The sequence below is a fragment of the Vigna umbellata genome, chromosome 3 (genome assembly GCF_029865625.1).
Source record: "Vigna umbellata cultivar VRB3 chromosome 3, Vumbellata_1.0, whole genome shotgun sequence".
NCBI classification, from domain to species: Eukaryota; Viridiplantae; Streptophyta; class Magnoliopsida; order Fabales; family Fabaceae; genus Vigna; species Vigna umbellata.
The window spans coordinates 45,547,814-45,565,363 of NC_142167.1; the positions used below are offsets into that span (position 1 = coordinate 45,547,814).

The 17,550-nt window shown below is 31.9% G+C and overlaps 2 protein-coding genes across 2 annotated transcripts; one reads left to right on the top strand and one right to left on the bottom strand.

Moving 5' to 3' along the window:
* Window positions 1–2,188: 2,188 nt before the first annotated feature.
* Window positions 2,189–2,725, top strand: LOC148202668 (uncharacterized). Its single transcript, XM_088109668.1, has one exon. It carries the CDS (start codon window positions 2,189–2,191, stop codon window positions 2,723–2,725), a length of 537 nt encoding a protein of 178 aa, XP_087965794.1.
* Window positions 2,726–9,180: 6,455 nt separating this feature from the next.
* LOC124820082 (uncharacterized) lies at window positions 9,181–16,342 on the bottom strand. The gene is made up of 6 exons (XM_088110586.1): window positions 16,074–16,342; window positions 13,580–15,354; window positions 13,205–13,456; window positions 12,552–12,632; window positions 10,044–10,658; window positions 9,181–9,414 (listed from the first exon to the last, which is right to left on the bottom strand). The coding sequence occupies exons 2-6, from the start codon at window positions 14,855–14,857 to the stop codon at window positions 9,361–9,363; spliced, it is 2,280 nt and encodes a 759-aa protein (XP_087966712.1). The 5' UTR covers window positions 14,858–15,354; window positions 16,074–16,342; the 3' UTR covers window positions 9,181–9,360.
* Window positions 16,343–17,550: the final 1,208 nt, after the last annotated feature.

Genomic DNA, 17,550 nt, shown 5'->3' on the forward strand with positions numbered 1-17,550 from the left:
TAAAACAAGAGATAGATTCAAATAAAATATAAAAAATTAAAAAAAATAAAAATTAAGATGTGATTTTATAATTATTTAATGTATTTCGTGTGCACTCATGTTTTTATTGAGGTTATAATATGTTTTGTATAGAAAAAAATAGTATACTTACTAATACTTTAACAATTAAACTGGTATATACACACACATATATATATAATCAATTTCAATAATACTGTATAATTTATGTATATTTTGAATATAAAAGTATATAAAATTAAAAGGTTTACTGTATGCATCGCAAATAAAGATACTATTTCCGTTCTACTTTTGGATTGTTTAGTCTTCATTCTATTGTTGACAAGAAGATTGAAAAAAGGGTTATTCTATTTTACTGTTGTAAATAGCATTGTTTTTGTTTGGTTTGGTTTTATTAACTACACAATCATTTAGTTGTACAAAGGGAATAATCAGCGACGTATAAAAAAAACAGAATATACTTCTTAATTAAATAACAGTAGTTTATTCTATAATTTGAAATTACCTAAGAAAAAGTAGACGAGAACATGGAGAGACGCATCGTAATTAATGCATCAGATAACCTACATCTGTGCGTCTTATCTGTGTTTTTTCTGAGTCCTAGCTAGCTAGTTAAAGAAAACGTGACAGCCAAATTTCATATGACCACAGAAACCTGCATGATGCCGTTATTCTATTCATCACGCGATTTCACACCTGGAGAGAGAGAGAGAGAGAGAGTGAGAGAGGGTGCAATTTGGAGGCTGAACATCATAGAACAAACCCATTAGGGTAAGCGAAAGGAACATGAAACGTGAAGGCAGAGGTATCTATAGATGACATATGACCCATATCTCTGAATTGCAGTGAGAGAATGTGGCATGAAACCCACTTTGGCTTGGGAGGAGGAGAGTGATTGAATAATTTCTGCCACTCTGTTTGCACCGCAACACACCACCACACAACACAAACCCTCAATCACTTTGATAATCTAATCAAATGTCCTTGTCATAATCCCTCACCATTCCCCCATACATACGTTCAACAATATTCCTTCTAAGAAAACTTGTTTCAAATATATTTATATAATTGCTTGATTTATCGTTGGGTTTAGTTTAGTGTAATTGGTCTCTCTCATACGTGGCCCCTAGAACGAGCGAGGTGCCTCATGGCCTAACCGTATTGGTGAGGTGTCGAATAATGAGAGGGTGACATATTGAGAGAAAAGCGAGTTGCGGGATGTGTGTATGTGTGTGCGATGTCAGAATCAGACGCAAACACTCTCATCCTAACTGCACTCTCATTCCTCACACCTCCACACACACACACAGAACCAGGCTGCTGCTACTGTAGTGTCTAGTACTACCAGTAAGTGCTCCCACTTCTTGTCCTTTTCTGCATATCACTCACGTCACGTCCTTTGATTCCTCTTACCATTTTATCTTCTTCCCACACTGCCCTCCTTTTCAATATTATATCTCTTTTGTCCCCATCTTTCACACACCAAAAATACCAAAAAACAAACCAACTCTTAACTTTTCGCCCTCCCCGTTTATCTACATTAAGTCCTTAAGTTCCCACACATTCTCCTCTCTCACTCTGCTAACACCCCATTACTTTATAATAAAACCATCTCACTTCACCTTTATCTTCTGCCGTATATACTTTGCAATCCCTTTTTTTTGTTTTCTCCATTCCCCGTAACGTTGCAACTAACATTACCCTGTTAGAAAAGCCATCTTTCGCGGCCATTTTTTGCATCTCAAAACCTCATCACTATCGCCCAAGTATATATATATATATATATATATATATATCTTTGCTTCAACTATTGAACACTCATTTACTACGTGTATTTAGTAGAGGTAAAACCTGTTATCATAAACTTAATCATCATTTTCCCACCATGTTTTATTAAAAAAAAAAAAACTTATTTATAAGGTGGGTCATGGGGAAACATTGTCGGAAGGATATAATCCATAGAGGGTAGGCAAATCGGTCATTTGATATACAAACCAATCGTATTCGCCCAACCCTGAGAAAAGAAGGTTGCTTCACATACAAACCAAAACTTACAACGAGAATAAACCCTTAACCCTTCCACCCTCTCCCTCCTCTTCACATTATATAAACCATTCATACTATTCTCTGTTCACATTGTTCACTCTCACCACCACAGATAAACATTGCAATGGCAGACCCAACGGCCATGTATGAGTTCCTGAAGCAGCCCACAAACGGTGGTGTAAAGAGACCACTACCACCACCTTCCACCACCGTCAACACTACCACAACCACCACCACCACCGCTGCAGCCACCACACGCACCTTCCAATGCCATTTCTGCCACCGCAAGTTCTACACCTCGCAAGCCCTCGGCGGCCACCAAAACGCACACAAGCTGGAGCGAGCAGCCGCGAGGAGACAGACCAACGGGCTTCTCCCGCCGCCCCCCCTGCCGCTGGAGCCTGCCCTCAAGCAAACCGAGCCCAGACCCAGGCCCATGTTGGAGCCACTGGAGCCCTCCACCGGGCTCTTCTTCCACCATCCCTACTGGCTGGATGTGGAGCCCCTGCAGTTCCAAACCACTCACCCTTACGTGACCGCCGCTACCCTCCCCGTTCCGTTCCACGCCGCGTCTTCCACCGTACCCCAACAACAACAAGTCCTTTCCCACAATGTCGACGCTTCCGACCACGTGAACCTCGACCTCACTCTCCGCTTGTGAACACGCTCATTCGTTGAGCTCCGCGTTAACGTCGTTACTTAGTTTTCTTAAAAAGGTTACAAACGTTTTCATTTCTTCATTACTATGTGTTACGGAAGCGGAAGGGTGTCTTTCTCTTCCCCTTTCTTTTCTTTCTTTTTGTTAGGGCTGATGAGAACGGAATTCGTCATGTGGTTTGTTTTAGTAATTATCAAGTGCTAGCTAGGTTCAGTCCAATATCCCGACCTACTAATGTTTTAGTATAATTGATATCCCTTATTTATATCAATTTTCTCATGCTTTCTTAACTCTTAGGTTAGTTTCATTTTTTTTCCTTTTATCTTCTTTTCCGTGGTTTCTTATTTTCTCTATATTTGAAATCAGATAAGTTTTTGTATTAGGTTAAATATGAGGAAGAAAAAAAGTTAAAAGCAAGTTTGCATTGTTTTTAGTTGTTTTTTGGCGAATGGGTAGACGAAGCATGATTGATTTTGAAAGGGATTTGGAGTGATTTAGGTCAAATAATGAGTGTGTCCTCGTTTGTTGTGTGGTGTAGTAGTTATCTTTTCTCGTAATTTCCCTTTTGGAAAAAAAATGGTAAGAGGAGAGAGCTGGGTTTTGTTGATAAGCTGAAAGGGGGAAGAGATGGGTGAGAAATTGAAGGGGAGTTGTTTGAGATCGAGTAAAGTGGATTCCTACTCAAAAAGAGAGTTTGATGAGACCTTGGTGTTTTCTTTCTGCAATTATTATTCATAAAGCCTTGCGAGGGACCTTGTCAATGTAGTTCCTTCTCTAGCCAAATTATTATCAATCTATCTATCTATCTATACCTACCACACCACCATTTTCTCAAACCATTTCTAAACGACACACTCTATCTTTTCAATTCTCTTAACCTATTCCAATTTTTTCTTACATTCTTCTTCAAGACAAATTAAACCATCAATCACATGCTTATTATAATACTAACAAACTTTCTACACGTCTCAACAATAATCAAACGTTAATGTAATTCATGAACTATTGTAATAATAACATATTAACATGATGAAAAGGAAACATAAAACATGTTTCCCTCCCTCCGTCACCTCATCATGATAATAAAAATGGTTAATATATGTTTTAAAGGATATACTCATGAAAAGGAAAAAAAATCATTAAAACAAGTGCAAGTCAATCAATTCAAAGGATATATATATATATATATATATATATATATATATATATATATATATATATATGAGATAAAAAATAAATGAACTAAAATATGTTTTAAATAATTATTTTAAAATATTACAGATTTTTTTTTTCTGTAGTTCATATACTGTTTGAGAAACATAGAAGAATAATGTATTTTACTAATGGACAAGATTTATTCTGTGTGATACAGAAGTTTGATTGATTGTGTTCCATAACCCTGACAAGCTTTATGAGTATGCTAACTTAATGTAGCATCAATTTCTTGTCTCTTCTTTCTATTCTTTTTTAGTTTACTTACTGTCTTTTTATGCCTTTATTATTACTATTCAAGACTAAGTATATAAATATAATTATATTTTGTTTGAAAAATGATAGTTAATCTAAAAAGAAGATAAAGTAAGAGATAGGTATTTTTTTTCTAATAGAAAATGTAACAGTATACCATCTTAGTTTACGTTTAATAATATCATACAAATTCATTCAAAAGATAAACATATAACATTAAGTTAATCTCATATTAAATGAAAATGCATAAATATTTATTCTAAAATACAGGGAATATTTATTAGTTACGTCTGTCAAAAAAACATGTTCGACAAAAGACAAGTCACATAATATTTTGCTAAAAAAGTTAAAGTTATTTTTCTTCAACAATCCCTTAAATTAATACTCAATTATGAAAGTATTGTTTACTTTGTACAACATTACAATTTAGAATCCAAAGATTAGAATGTTGAAGAAAAGGTAATTTCTTGAGGCGAAAGAAAAACACTACAAAAAAAAAAGCGGAAATGTTCAACGACCTCAAATAATTTTACAACTATTTTCTTTAGAGCATGTGTAAGACATTTCAAAAAGAAGAAAAAAAAGGAGAGATCATGCATGTTGTATATAGGACTAAAACATTACAAAACATTTAAGCCAACTTAGCTTCAAAGTATCATAGCGGCTGCAGTAGAATGATTAGCATCGAATAACAAACCAAGAGGGTTTTTAATACGAACGTGTGCCTTTTAATTTCTACTCAATTAAACTTATCAAGCAAATAAAAAAAATAGAGTAAGGTTGAGAGAAATTTGCACAGATGATTTTATCCTAATTCGGATCTTACCAATCCTACATCCAGTCGCTTATCTTAAATCAAGATAAACAATTCACTACTCACAAAACAATTACAAATTACAATCATAAAAAAACAATTTGTAAAAGTTTAGAAATCACCTCTCTTGTTACCCCAAGAGATGAAAGTCATTTCCCCTATAACCCACAAGGTATGAACACCTCCTCTGAATCTTCACAAAGGATGAACATCTCCTCTGAATGCTTCACAAAGGATGATAGGCTTTTAACTTAGCAACAACAACACTCAATCACACTCTCTGTGAAAGTTCTCGCTTTGTGCCAACACACCAAGTTCTCAAAGTCACAACACAAGGGTTCAACAAACCCTAGAACACTTATCACCGCACACTACAGATAAGATTTTTCAAAATACACTTATTTCGTATTTTGTATTTCGTATTTTAGAATGAGAGTCTCAATCTAATTTATAGAGATATCACTCAACGATACATCCAAAAATATCAATTATCCAATTTTGATAATTAATTATGCATTTAATGAATGCACAGTAAAAAAAACTTCCAACCTAAGACAAACAATACATAGAATCAAATCTAAACAACATCTTATACATAAATCTACTACATTATAGAAGCTTTAATATAAAAACAAGTCTTCATGAAGATCTTCCTCCAATAAGAGCACTTGATACTTGAGACATCATCAAAATTTCTGCTCTTTAGCTTTATGCTAACACAAAGAAGATCATCATTTATGTTCAATAAGCAAGCTAGAGGAGAATATCAAATCCTCCATACATAAATAAAAGATCAACCTTTCTAATAAGCAACTTGTGATCCTTGATCACTAATTTCTACAATTATCTTATTTTAGTGAGTTGTAATTGTTAGACAAAGAATATTTAGTTATTAGTCAAGTGGTTCTTGTTCAAAGAATTCGTTTAAGAATAAAAGTGATTTTTTGAAATAATTCTTATCAAATTAGTAGGGATTATAGTGGAAGGGCCCAACCAACTTTAAAACATTTGAAAAAAAAAACTAAAATCACTAAAATATTCATATTTATAAGAAATTTAAAACCTAATAATACATATTTTACTTTTTCATGTGGACATATGTAAACAATGATGATGCAAAGTAACACTCACACCACACTAGTTGACATCAAAATTAAATAACAAATACTTAATTGAAAAATTACAAATATTTTATAACCAATAAAATATGTTTTTTTTTATAAGAAATCAATTAAAAATATTCTTAAAACTTTCTTAATCTCATGTTTGACTAGGAGAATCTATGGTAACAAACGTGTTACTAAACAAGTGAGGATTAGCTGTCTTCAAATAACGTTAATAGAGAAAAATAACATTTTCGAAAACCATTAAAATAAAATAACATTTGATAACTCATTATATTAATAAAACATTGATATCTTAATTTAAAAAATTAAAAAAATAATTAAAATATTTAAGTTATTTTATTTTTAATGAATTGCCAAATTATCATATCTTACATTGTCTGCGGAAGTTACTAAGGAATACCACCTTGCTGAGGTCTGGATAGCAACAATAACACTTAAATTGAATTTTAGTTTCTATCATTTTATAAATACGTTTTGATTTGTAACAAAAAAATATTATATATTTATTCTTTTAATTTTTCAAAATTAAATTCTCTTCTAACTGAAAATATTTATGTATGAGTAATCGTTAGTTACTTATTATCCTAAAATTTAATAGAAATCCTTTCAGAAAAATGTAATAGCAGGGTTTAATAATAGACTTTAATGTTCATTATCAAGCTAGGTACATTAATATTTTTTAAAATTAGCTGATCCATTAATGTTGAACTAAATCTGTTTAATTTTGAAATGAAAAGATAAAAATATACTTACCAATAAATTTTATAAAGATCAAAATTGCAAACATAATTAGCTAGAAAACTAAAAATAGATTTAAGCCTAAGAGAAAATTCAAGTACCATTATGTCTGAAAAATATAAGAGAAGTTTGTTTGTTTGTTTCAATAAATGAATGGTTGAAAAAGGAGATATATTAATGTTTGTTTGGGCGGATACTAATTGATTTGTGATTATGGAATGAGGGAAAAGGACAAAAGAGTGGCAGTGGGAAAGAATAAGAAAACAAAAAACGTTTATATATTCCTTTTATTGCATTGAGACATGTTATTCTTATAAGAACTTCTCCCCTTTCAAATTGTTTTGCTTTCACCTTTGTTTTTTTCCTCCATTATGATATCCTACACTGGCCTGGGTAGTAAACTAAAACATGTTTACATTATATCATCTTATCAGTATTCAATCACATAATTGATTAAGACAATAATTAATAACAACATGAAAACTATAATTTAATAACTTATAATAATAAAGATAATTTTATCACGTTATAAATATATTATTTTTTAATTCTTTTAAATGGACTTTGTTTATTAAATCTTCAAAAGTTTTTTCATCGTTTCTCTTCATTTTTCATTCTCTTCTCATTAATCTAAACTTTGATAAAACATAAATATGAAAAAAGTATTTTTTGAAATCTTATGTTACATATTTATTAATTATTAGGTTTAATATCACTTTTTTTCTTTTTTTAATTGATTTTGTTATACGTGATATTGTGTTCCATTATGATATTGTGTTCAATTTTGTCTTTTTTCATAATATTGTCTAAATATTTAATGACATATTATCACTATATGCCACATGTCAATTTGTGATTTCTTTTAATTTTTTTAATTCTTTTTAAAAATTAATAATTATTTTAGATTTTTTTCTTAATTTAGAAGAAGTTATTCAAATATTAAGTGAATATTATGCCACGTAGCAATATCAGTGTTATGTGTCAGTCAATGTCAGTGTTATGTGTCAAGTGTTATTATCATGTGTCAGTGTCTTATATTCAATTCATTCTTAATTTTCATTAATTTTGTTCAATTTATTACCAATTTTTATTAATTTTGTTTAATTTAGTCATAATTTTGTCCCTCTTTAAATTGAGATTGAATTTATTTTTTATTAAAATTCACATTTTTATTAAATATTTTTTCATCATTTTTAAACCAACTCTAACTATATTATTAGAATATATTATTAAATTTATGTTTTATTTCTTTTACATAAAAAAATTAAGATTAGAGTTAGTTTAAAAATAATAAAAAATTTATCTTCTAATTTTAAAAATAATAATGAATTTTCATTTAAATTTTAAAAATAAATTAGAATTTTCATTCTAAGTATTGAATTAAATTAGAGTATTTCTTCTAATTTTAAAAATATTAAAGAATTTATTTTATAATTTTAAAAGCAATGGCAAAGTTTTTTTTTCTAATTTTACAAATAATGAAAAAAATTTCTTCTAATTTTAAAAATAATGAAAAATTTTTGCTTTCGATTTTAATAATAATGAAAATGTTTTCTTTTAATTTTAAAAATGATGAAGAATTCTTTATCTAATTTAAAAAATAACGAAGAGTTTTCCTCTCAAATTTAAAATATGAATGGAATAAAATGAACAAAATTTGAGATTGAACTAAAAAAAAATAAAAACTAAGAATGGAATACACATATACTAACGTGGCCGTAACACCAAGATTGTCCCATAACACAATATTGACTTTGACTTAAAATGTGAATAAAAAAAGTTGATAAAAAATTAAAATAATCACCAACTAACACATGACAATAATTTAAACGATATTATAAAAAAAAAAACAAATTAAATATAAATTACGATCATTCTGAAAAAATTAAATCTCACATTAAACAAAATTAACGACTGAAAATAAGGAAAAAAAATTATATGAAGCCTAATTATTGTAGCAAAACCACAAAACTCGTGTATATCAAACTACTACACTTTTAAAATCCATTCTATTATTAAATAATCAACAAGTATAACTTGTATCTCCTGCAGTGCACTGATATTTTAAAGAAACCAAATAATTTAGAATCAGCGACCAAAAAATCAATAATAACTAGAAAAAACGTAGGTATAACAAAAGAAAAATTCGCTAATCTCACTAATTTTTTCAAGAGTCCAAGTTTGATTGTAACCATTTACCACACGCAGTTCTTAGAAAGCTGCTCTGGGTCTGTAATATAATTCAAAGGGTAATCAAGTTCCACAATGCACATCATCAACTTTTAATGGTAATTGTATAATTAGGTCAGGAATTGAAAATAGTTAACCCATTAAATTATTGAAATTGTTTTAGTATTTACATGAGGAAAAGGGTTAGTGCTATTTTTCCAGAAGACATGACTCGAGTGGAGAGAAACTTGTGATTATGTACAAGAGGGTCAGCGAAAGCAGCATGCTTTTTTCTTTTTCTTTTTTTGAGGTAAACTAGTATTTCAGTTGATGTCAAAGTACCTTGGATCTTCAGGGAAATGGTATTCCACATTCAACTGCCAAACAAACCACAACAGGACTTGTCACATACTACGCAGAGCAAGAAATGCAAACATAGATTCCAAATTGCACAACACACAAACCAAGACATCAATCATATTCTTCCTGCAACAGAATTCTTTTCAACCTTATAGATAAAAGGGAAATGATTAGACATTTTTAATGAATTTAACATCCTAGCATGGGTTTCAATCAACATCATGGGACAAGGATTCAAATTTATATGCCTCCTAGAAAACATGACCACTCACATTAACAAGCCAGATTGGTCATCATTGATGAGCATAAGCCTTTTTTGATATGTTAAGCTTACAAAACTGAGTTTGTGACCCTTTTAGCTCTTTTTAACTTATTCATAAGCCACTTAGAAAAGTTTAACCAAACACTTTCTTGAAGCAATTTCCATGTGTCAAGTTTGAGCAACAAACATAACACCCAAGAAGTACAAGGATGCAAAGAATCGCTCTAAATGTAAAGATAACAAAGAACAAAACACAAGAATAGTAACAATAAAAATGAACCAGAAAAAAAAAAGTTGAAAAAGTTTTCCACACAAGCAATCTGAAGCCATATTGCTGCTTTTCCACACAATCAAGTAACAGAACCACAAGACATATGCACATACCTTGCCCTCATCAGCATCTGAATGACGTTGAGGGAACACAACCCTCAAATCATTACATAAGTAGAATCTTCGTTCACCTTCCATGTTTAATCCAGATTTTTCTTTAAGAGAAGCATGTTTGCTTTTTTGAGCAGATCTATTGGTCTTCTTAGGAAAAGGGCAAATAAAGCGTAGGTGGAGTGCATAGCGAAGTGGACCACCACTACTAGAATTGTCCTTCACCTTTGAACAGGAATTTGGTGATTTCCTTGATCCATCACATGTTTTATCCCAACAATCCTTTCTTTCATTCCTCTCACATTTATCAGCAATATATTCATAGTCAGGCTTTGCTGCAGAAGGGACTCCAACCAGTTTTGTGTTTGAAGACTCCTCTTTGTTCATTAAACTCAACAAGCTACAACCCTTTCCATTTCCCTGATTAGTAGATTTCGTCTTATTTACAACATTAACTGCATCTCCATGCATCACTTCTCCTTCACATGCAATGTCATCATTCTTTTGCATTGGTGCAATCCCCTTATCAATCCAACTTCCAAAACCAGGTGATCTCTGTTTCAACTGAGGGGAAATGGACCCGGAAGATTCAAGGGTCACTTTCTGGCGCAAGAATGTCTACACCATATATAACAAGAAATCAGAAACTGATAAGTAAATAACACATAGGTTTGAAATATAACTCAAAGACCACTCATAAATTTGGAATCATAAATCAAATGTATGTTTTATCAGAGGAGATACATGAACCTGATTAAACGTGAGTACCATCATGGAATATGAAAAATTATCAAGAATTCAATTTTACAATGACAAAAACGTTGACAAGTGAAAACAATATCAACATTCTGTAAAAGCAGGAATTGTAAAAACATTTTCTCAAACAAAAGTCCTCTGAGCTGTATTTGAATATCTTATAGTGAGTGAGTGGAATAAAATAGAATCAGAGTGGAAAAATTTACGGACAAAATTTACACTTTATATAACAGTTATAATTAGTGTTATTCTCCAATCAAATTTGGAGTTTCACTTTAGTAATTACCATTATATTAAATGAATAGTATCTAAGTTTGTCCTAAACTTACCCAGCCATTATTTGCATGATGGAATGAATAAAAAGGGTTTCATCTCATACCTCCAAATTGAAGGTGAAGAAGGGCATGGAATGGAAAATAAAGGATGAGGATGAAAAGTAACATTTTTCATAATTACTTGAGCGTTTGTATGAATTTGCACAGAGGGCCAGAGGAAATGAAGAGAAAGACAGAAGCAGGGTGGTTGGACGGTTAAAGGTGAGAGAAAAGTGAGAAAATCGAGAGAGGGACCAACATAATCAGAATCCGTGCAAGATTGTGAAGAAAAGCATAGAAAGTGAGAACAACCATAACATAATCAGTTAATTGATTATGATGTACTCTTTTAACTATAATTCACATTAAAACAACCGCTTAATCAATTATGGGGTCATTTAATCCATGATAGATTTTATTTTTGTTTTTATTCAAATATATTTTTAATACAATGAATGAATAAAATAACACTAACAATGATAAATGAATAATAAAAATATTTTCTCTTCAGCCAAAAACTTTCATTTCCACTCTACTTCTCACCTATTTCTCTTCCTTTCTCTTCTCCATTCTTCCCTTTCCACCAAACAAAGCATAAGAGAAACTTTAAGAATTCAAATTGGTTCCAGAAAGGATTTATCATCATTGGGGGACCAATTGGATGTTACCAACAAATGGAGGATCAATGTAATGTAATGTTTAGAGGAAAAAAATGGGCATTTTCTCTTTAAAAGAAATCTAAAGTGGTTTTATATTGATTTTGTTCAATAAATACTTGCCATAAGTATGTACTTAAACAAGAAGCATTCTATGAACTACAGATAGGTATCCATAGCCCCAGCTAATGTGGAGAAGTTAAGTATTAATAACCCCTAGCCTCCCATTTCAAATCATCCTCATTTACACTATAATTAATAGATTTCTACATTTGAGCATCTCATACAACTACACATAATAACCAGATGCACCCAAAAGAAGAGCATCCAGATGTAGCAGGACATGCTGGGTACCACTAAGTTTCAACTTACAAGCTAACCCCCACAGATCTATCGAGACCCAGTAGAAAAACCATAGAAAAAAGACAATTGGATGTTAGAGTATTTTCTCTCCTCTGTTCCAGCACTTCATTTGAGTATTTCAACGATGATAATACTGTCTAATGCGGCTGATGGTTGATTTACAAATAAATCTTATAATCAGGTTCTAATTTTCTTTTTCTTTTGAATTAAGGCAGGTCACCTTCTTGAGGAAGCCACCCTGCCCACAAATATTTAAGTGGGCAGTTTCTTGGGTTACCACCTCTACACATCTCTCATACAGTGACAACACTGATCTCAACAAAGTTAAAAGCTAAAATTAGCCATGTCAACAATTATGCCATTGGGGAGCAAAATGTCCAAATCAATTGAGCAATAGATTCAACCAGACTGATAAATCTTACTTTGGTACCAACTGGCATGTCACTCAAATCATAGTTGCAAAAGAAAGTATGAAGGGGAGTCTTTTCTGGATTGCTTAGCACCTGCACAGAGCAATCAAATGTAAGGCTTTTGCTGTGCACAAAAAGATGCAAATCTGCACAAATATCATGAAAGTAGAAACTCAAAAATGGAATATGTAAGCAATATTGAAAAATGAGAAGAGAAGAACGAGAATAATTGAAGCACAGCTTATATATTTGTTTGTTTGTAGGAATTTGAGAAGGAGTAAAGCAGACAAAGCACCGAAGTCCATTCCAATTACATCAATCGTTTATCTTTCCTTCCACCTAAAACATTCTCACTCACATCATGGCACAAATGAAGAAATGCATATTATATATATATATATATATATATATATATATAATGAAAGAAATCAGTACCTTCTCAATGATTGAGAAGATAAAACATCCATTGACTGTGTATCCCAACCCCCTCTATTGATAGTTCCATACACAACTTTTTATTAACAGTACATCTGTTTTCTCCCTTAATGTTAAGGGTACCACAATATTCCCTGCTTGTATAAATTGAAGCCTCTAATAGGTTCATCAGGAAAAGGCACTCAGATACAGGGGTTAAAACTTATAAATTGAAACAAGTATATCAATACCAGTTGAATCCGTCCCTTCACTGGTATACGCAATCGGCTTTTTACAAGTTGTGAATCATCATTTCTGAGCCCTGGTTTTAGAAATTGGCCTCCAAACTTGCTTGAAGAGGAATTTCCTGCAAGATCTATTGATGCATAATATAGCAAATAGCAATCTCCATCCACGCTAGTAACAGAAAATGGAAGCTTCTGTGATTTAGGAGAAAAGCTTCCACCAGTAATGCTTAGCACAGCAAGAAAACCATCAATTTTCTACATGAAATAAACACAAAAGCAAACAAACCACAGGTCAGTTTACTAAAACTTTACACTGCACTGAAGTTTAGAATCATGAACAAGATCAATTACAGTTTTGTAATTAGCATAGATCCAGACCTTACTACAGTTTCCAGATAAGAATCGTCCAGATAAAAGAGACTCCTCAAATGAACCAACTAAAGATCTCCTGACCGAAAGCCCACTCAAACTTCTAGTAAATCTCATGGAGTGAGAGGTGGGACCTGATTCTCGAGATAGTGACCAACTCATGTCCCCAATATCATCCAGAGAAGATGGACAGAAATCTTTGCATAAGAATTCAACAGCATCAAAAGATTTACATGCAACTCCGGAACCATCATCCTTATGATTTAACATAAGGCATGTGTTAGAATTGTCAAGTGATTTTTCTATGCTCCGTGCAGTTATATTGCAATTCTTTATCTCTTCCACAACTTTCCTACATCCACCAATAGCTTTTATCCTTTCAGAAAATTTAGGACCAAGTGGTGACATAGAAAGAGGAGAGCTCACGCTTTTAGGAGACACAGATAATATGCCACTTTGAGGCCTAATCTGACTTGATTCACTAAAGTGATCAATTCCTGCTGTGGGTGAACTACAATGAGACAGTAGTCCTGTATTTTCCTTCAAAGGATCATCAGATTGGAAAAAAGATTCTGTACTGTGCGGCTCAGTTTTTTGCTCAAAGCAACTTCTCAAGGACCAAGAAGACATTGTAGTGATTTTACTTCCAATATTTGCCTTCTTATTATCTTGTGCCATAGAATTGCTAACATTATCATTCCTTACAAGGGGGTCGACCGCATTATTTCGGCGGCCAATGTCAAGGGGATCACCTTTAAAATGGCTTGGGGAGAGCATACTGCTCAGTGGAGATAAAAGTCGCTTCCTGGCCAATGAACTAGCAGAATCAGTGTCATTGGATGGGAAATTAGTAAAAGCAGAAGAATGAAGATTTGCAGCTGGAACATCAGCCAAACCATCTATTGAAGTATTAGTTCTGCCTGATTCAAAACCAACAACCCTTGAAGCAGGAATGTGAACATTGCGTCCAGTTTTTGAAGCAAAAGGAGTACTTCTATCCGTTGAACCAATCTTCAAACTGTGGACATTTGAAGCAACTTCCATGGCTCCTCTATAAAACGTACTATCAGAAACATTTGAAGTTTCTAATGAGGCATTCTTCGGGAAATCGTGAAAAGAAGATCCTCGAGTACATGCAGCCAACCCACCTGTGTTAACAGATACACTGTTCATGCTGCTTATAGCAGAGGGGCTCACATCAGAAAACTGAGGTGAGCTGTTTAAAGCTGCCCCCATAAGTGCAACCTTTTCAGCAGATTCATTTCGGGGTAACTGGGGCAAGCCCATCACAGATATTCAATTCAGTAACGTGGATCTTAAGATCTTCTTGAAGAGATAAAAAATTACTTTGAAATTACCAATGTGATCCCTCGGGAAGGTCTCAAATGATCATTTCACTGTTTCCACTACTAACAGACGATCATGGCATGACATTCAACCATCAACTAAGAACTACAGTCCTAGCCTCCATCCTAACCAATTATACTATTCAATCACACATGCTAACCTCCTAGATCCTACAACTACAACTGGAATCGGATAATCCAAATCAATTAATTGAAAACCTATAAGAAATTCCAAGTTCCAACTATGTCATGTATCCATCAGCGGCATCCACATTTGGTACATTGCAATCATCATTTCCTTAGCAGGGCATGTGGAGAAAGTCCAGGACATCAGGATATACATCCAAGAACTGCAACATGAACATATCTCTCGACCTCCATACTGGCAGCAGATGAATCCCAAACAATTCATGGTACATAACAATTCAGTTTCTATGCCTGATACAAAATTTTATCAAATACATGAGATCCCTCGGCAAGCAAAGCCACAAGAAACAACAACTAAAAACACATATACATAGCTCGTGATCTTCTCAAGCTCACCACTCCATTGACCACATTACATGTTCATCTTTATTTTTACTTAACAAAAGAGTCATATTAAAAAAAAAACTAACTTCATTTGTTAATCCTTGGGAGAAGACTGGACTGAATTTCATCTATCACAATAGGGTGGTAAGGAAACTGAGAGAAAATAAAGTTGAAAATACATCAGATAAAAACAAATAATAAAAGTTTAATAAATCATCCACCTGAGCCTATTTTCAAGCTGAACTAAGAGTAATCAATGCCCATAGACAGAAGGTTTCTTCAGGAAATATCAACATGAAAAGAAAAAAGAAAATCTTTTACCAAAAGAAAATAAAAATGCAGACTTGCGATACACACATTCACCGAAAACCCACAAAGCTTTTGTGTTGTCATCTCCCACAAGCAACTTGTTATTTTATTTAAAAAAATATATATTATATTTTATTCTTTTTAAGCTGTTCTAGAGAAGAACCTTACAGAACAGAAACCCCCAAAATACAGTTTTTTGATACCCCATAAACCCCAAAAGAACAAATAAAAAATAAAAATAAACTGAGAAAAATCAAACCCAAGTCCAAAAAGATCAAGATGATCAAGATAGAAAATAAAAAAAGCAAAAAACGCACCAATGAAGGCTGATAACAGATGAGTTCAAGAGATAAATCATATCAATAACCTTCTGCAATTCCACCTATAGATCAAATGATAATAAGAATCACCCCAGAGAAATAAAAAATTAAGCAGAAGGGTGTCCCAAAAAATGAAAAAGAGATCTTTTCGTAATAGGAATTGCAGAAGGTGAAAACGAAGATGGGAAGGGGGTGTTAGGTGTTGGATTTGGGGTGTGGAGTTGAAGGAAGACCCATGTGTGTGTGTCCACAACAGCCTGAGACTCTGTCTCATCCCATGTTTATGTTTATAAATACCAAAATTCACAAAATTCACAAAGTTTAGCCTCATCCTTTCCACCGCAGCCATAAGCATGTTTTACCTTAACCAAAGTTATGTAATTATATCATGAAAAAATATTGTGAAAAAATAACTTTAAGCACATCTTTTCTTCTCACATAAATAAAAAAAAATTGAGTGAAAACAACATTGTACTGAATTGGAATTAGAATAAATAATACAACATGAAAGAGTTTATGTAATAGGATCAATTTTTGTAAAGAGAAAAGAAAGGCAATGTTCAATAACTAATCAAATAATTTTACATTTAAAGGAAAAAGAAATTAAGTTGCAACTGTTAAAATTTATTAGGGAATGTGCCTTACTCTAATAATCAAATAGTTTTTTCCCACATATTTTTTTTTTTAAAAAAAACTATTATTTAAAGCTTCCAAACATAAATGCATAATTGAAAAATGACTAAGATACCTAATAGCTAATATTGATAATACATAGATAATACACACTATATCAGTGTCATTTTTTCACATCAACTTTTAATTACAGTAAATTATATTTATATTTTGTTTTTATTTTTACTTTAATTACTTTAAAAAATGACTTTTGATGGTTTAATAATGTATATTTTTATTGAAATATATATATATATATATATATATATATATATATATATTTCTATAAAGCAAATGAAACAGTTTTATCAAAAACTAAACTCTTTTAATTAATTTATATTAACACAAAGGTTTCATGTGTTATTTTGTGGCTATGGATTTTTTCGTCTTTTTATTGAATATAATTTTTTATCTTATTTGATATTATTTTTTTGCCAGTTAGCTTTTGCAGCTTTTGTTTTTCAGTATTGACCCTTGAAGATCGCAGAAGTAGTTTTAGTTTCTAAAATTTGAAATTCTCTTTTAACTGATTTGATTTAATTTTCAATTTTGTTTTTTCTTTTCATTACAAAATATTCACATTCATAATTTAAGTGTTCAAATTATTTATTTTTAAGTGGAATCTAATAGAAGATTTACTATTTTTGTTAATGGTGAAAAGTACTCCGTAAGTTTTAAATTTAACTACGTCATTGATTAAGATTTTGTTACTATATTAAAAGAAAGATATTAATGATTAAAGTTGAACAAGTTGAAAGATTAAAATATTTTGAGGAGTCCAGTCCAAATTGTTATCTCTTCC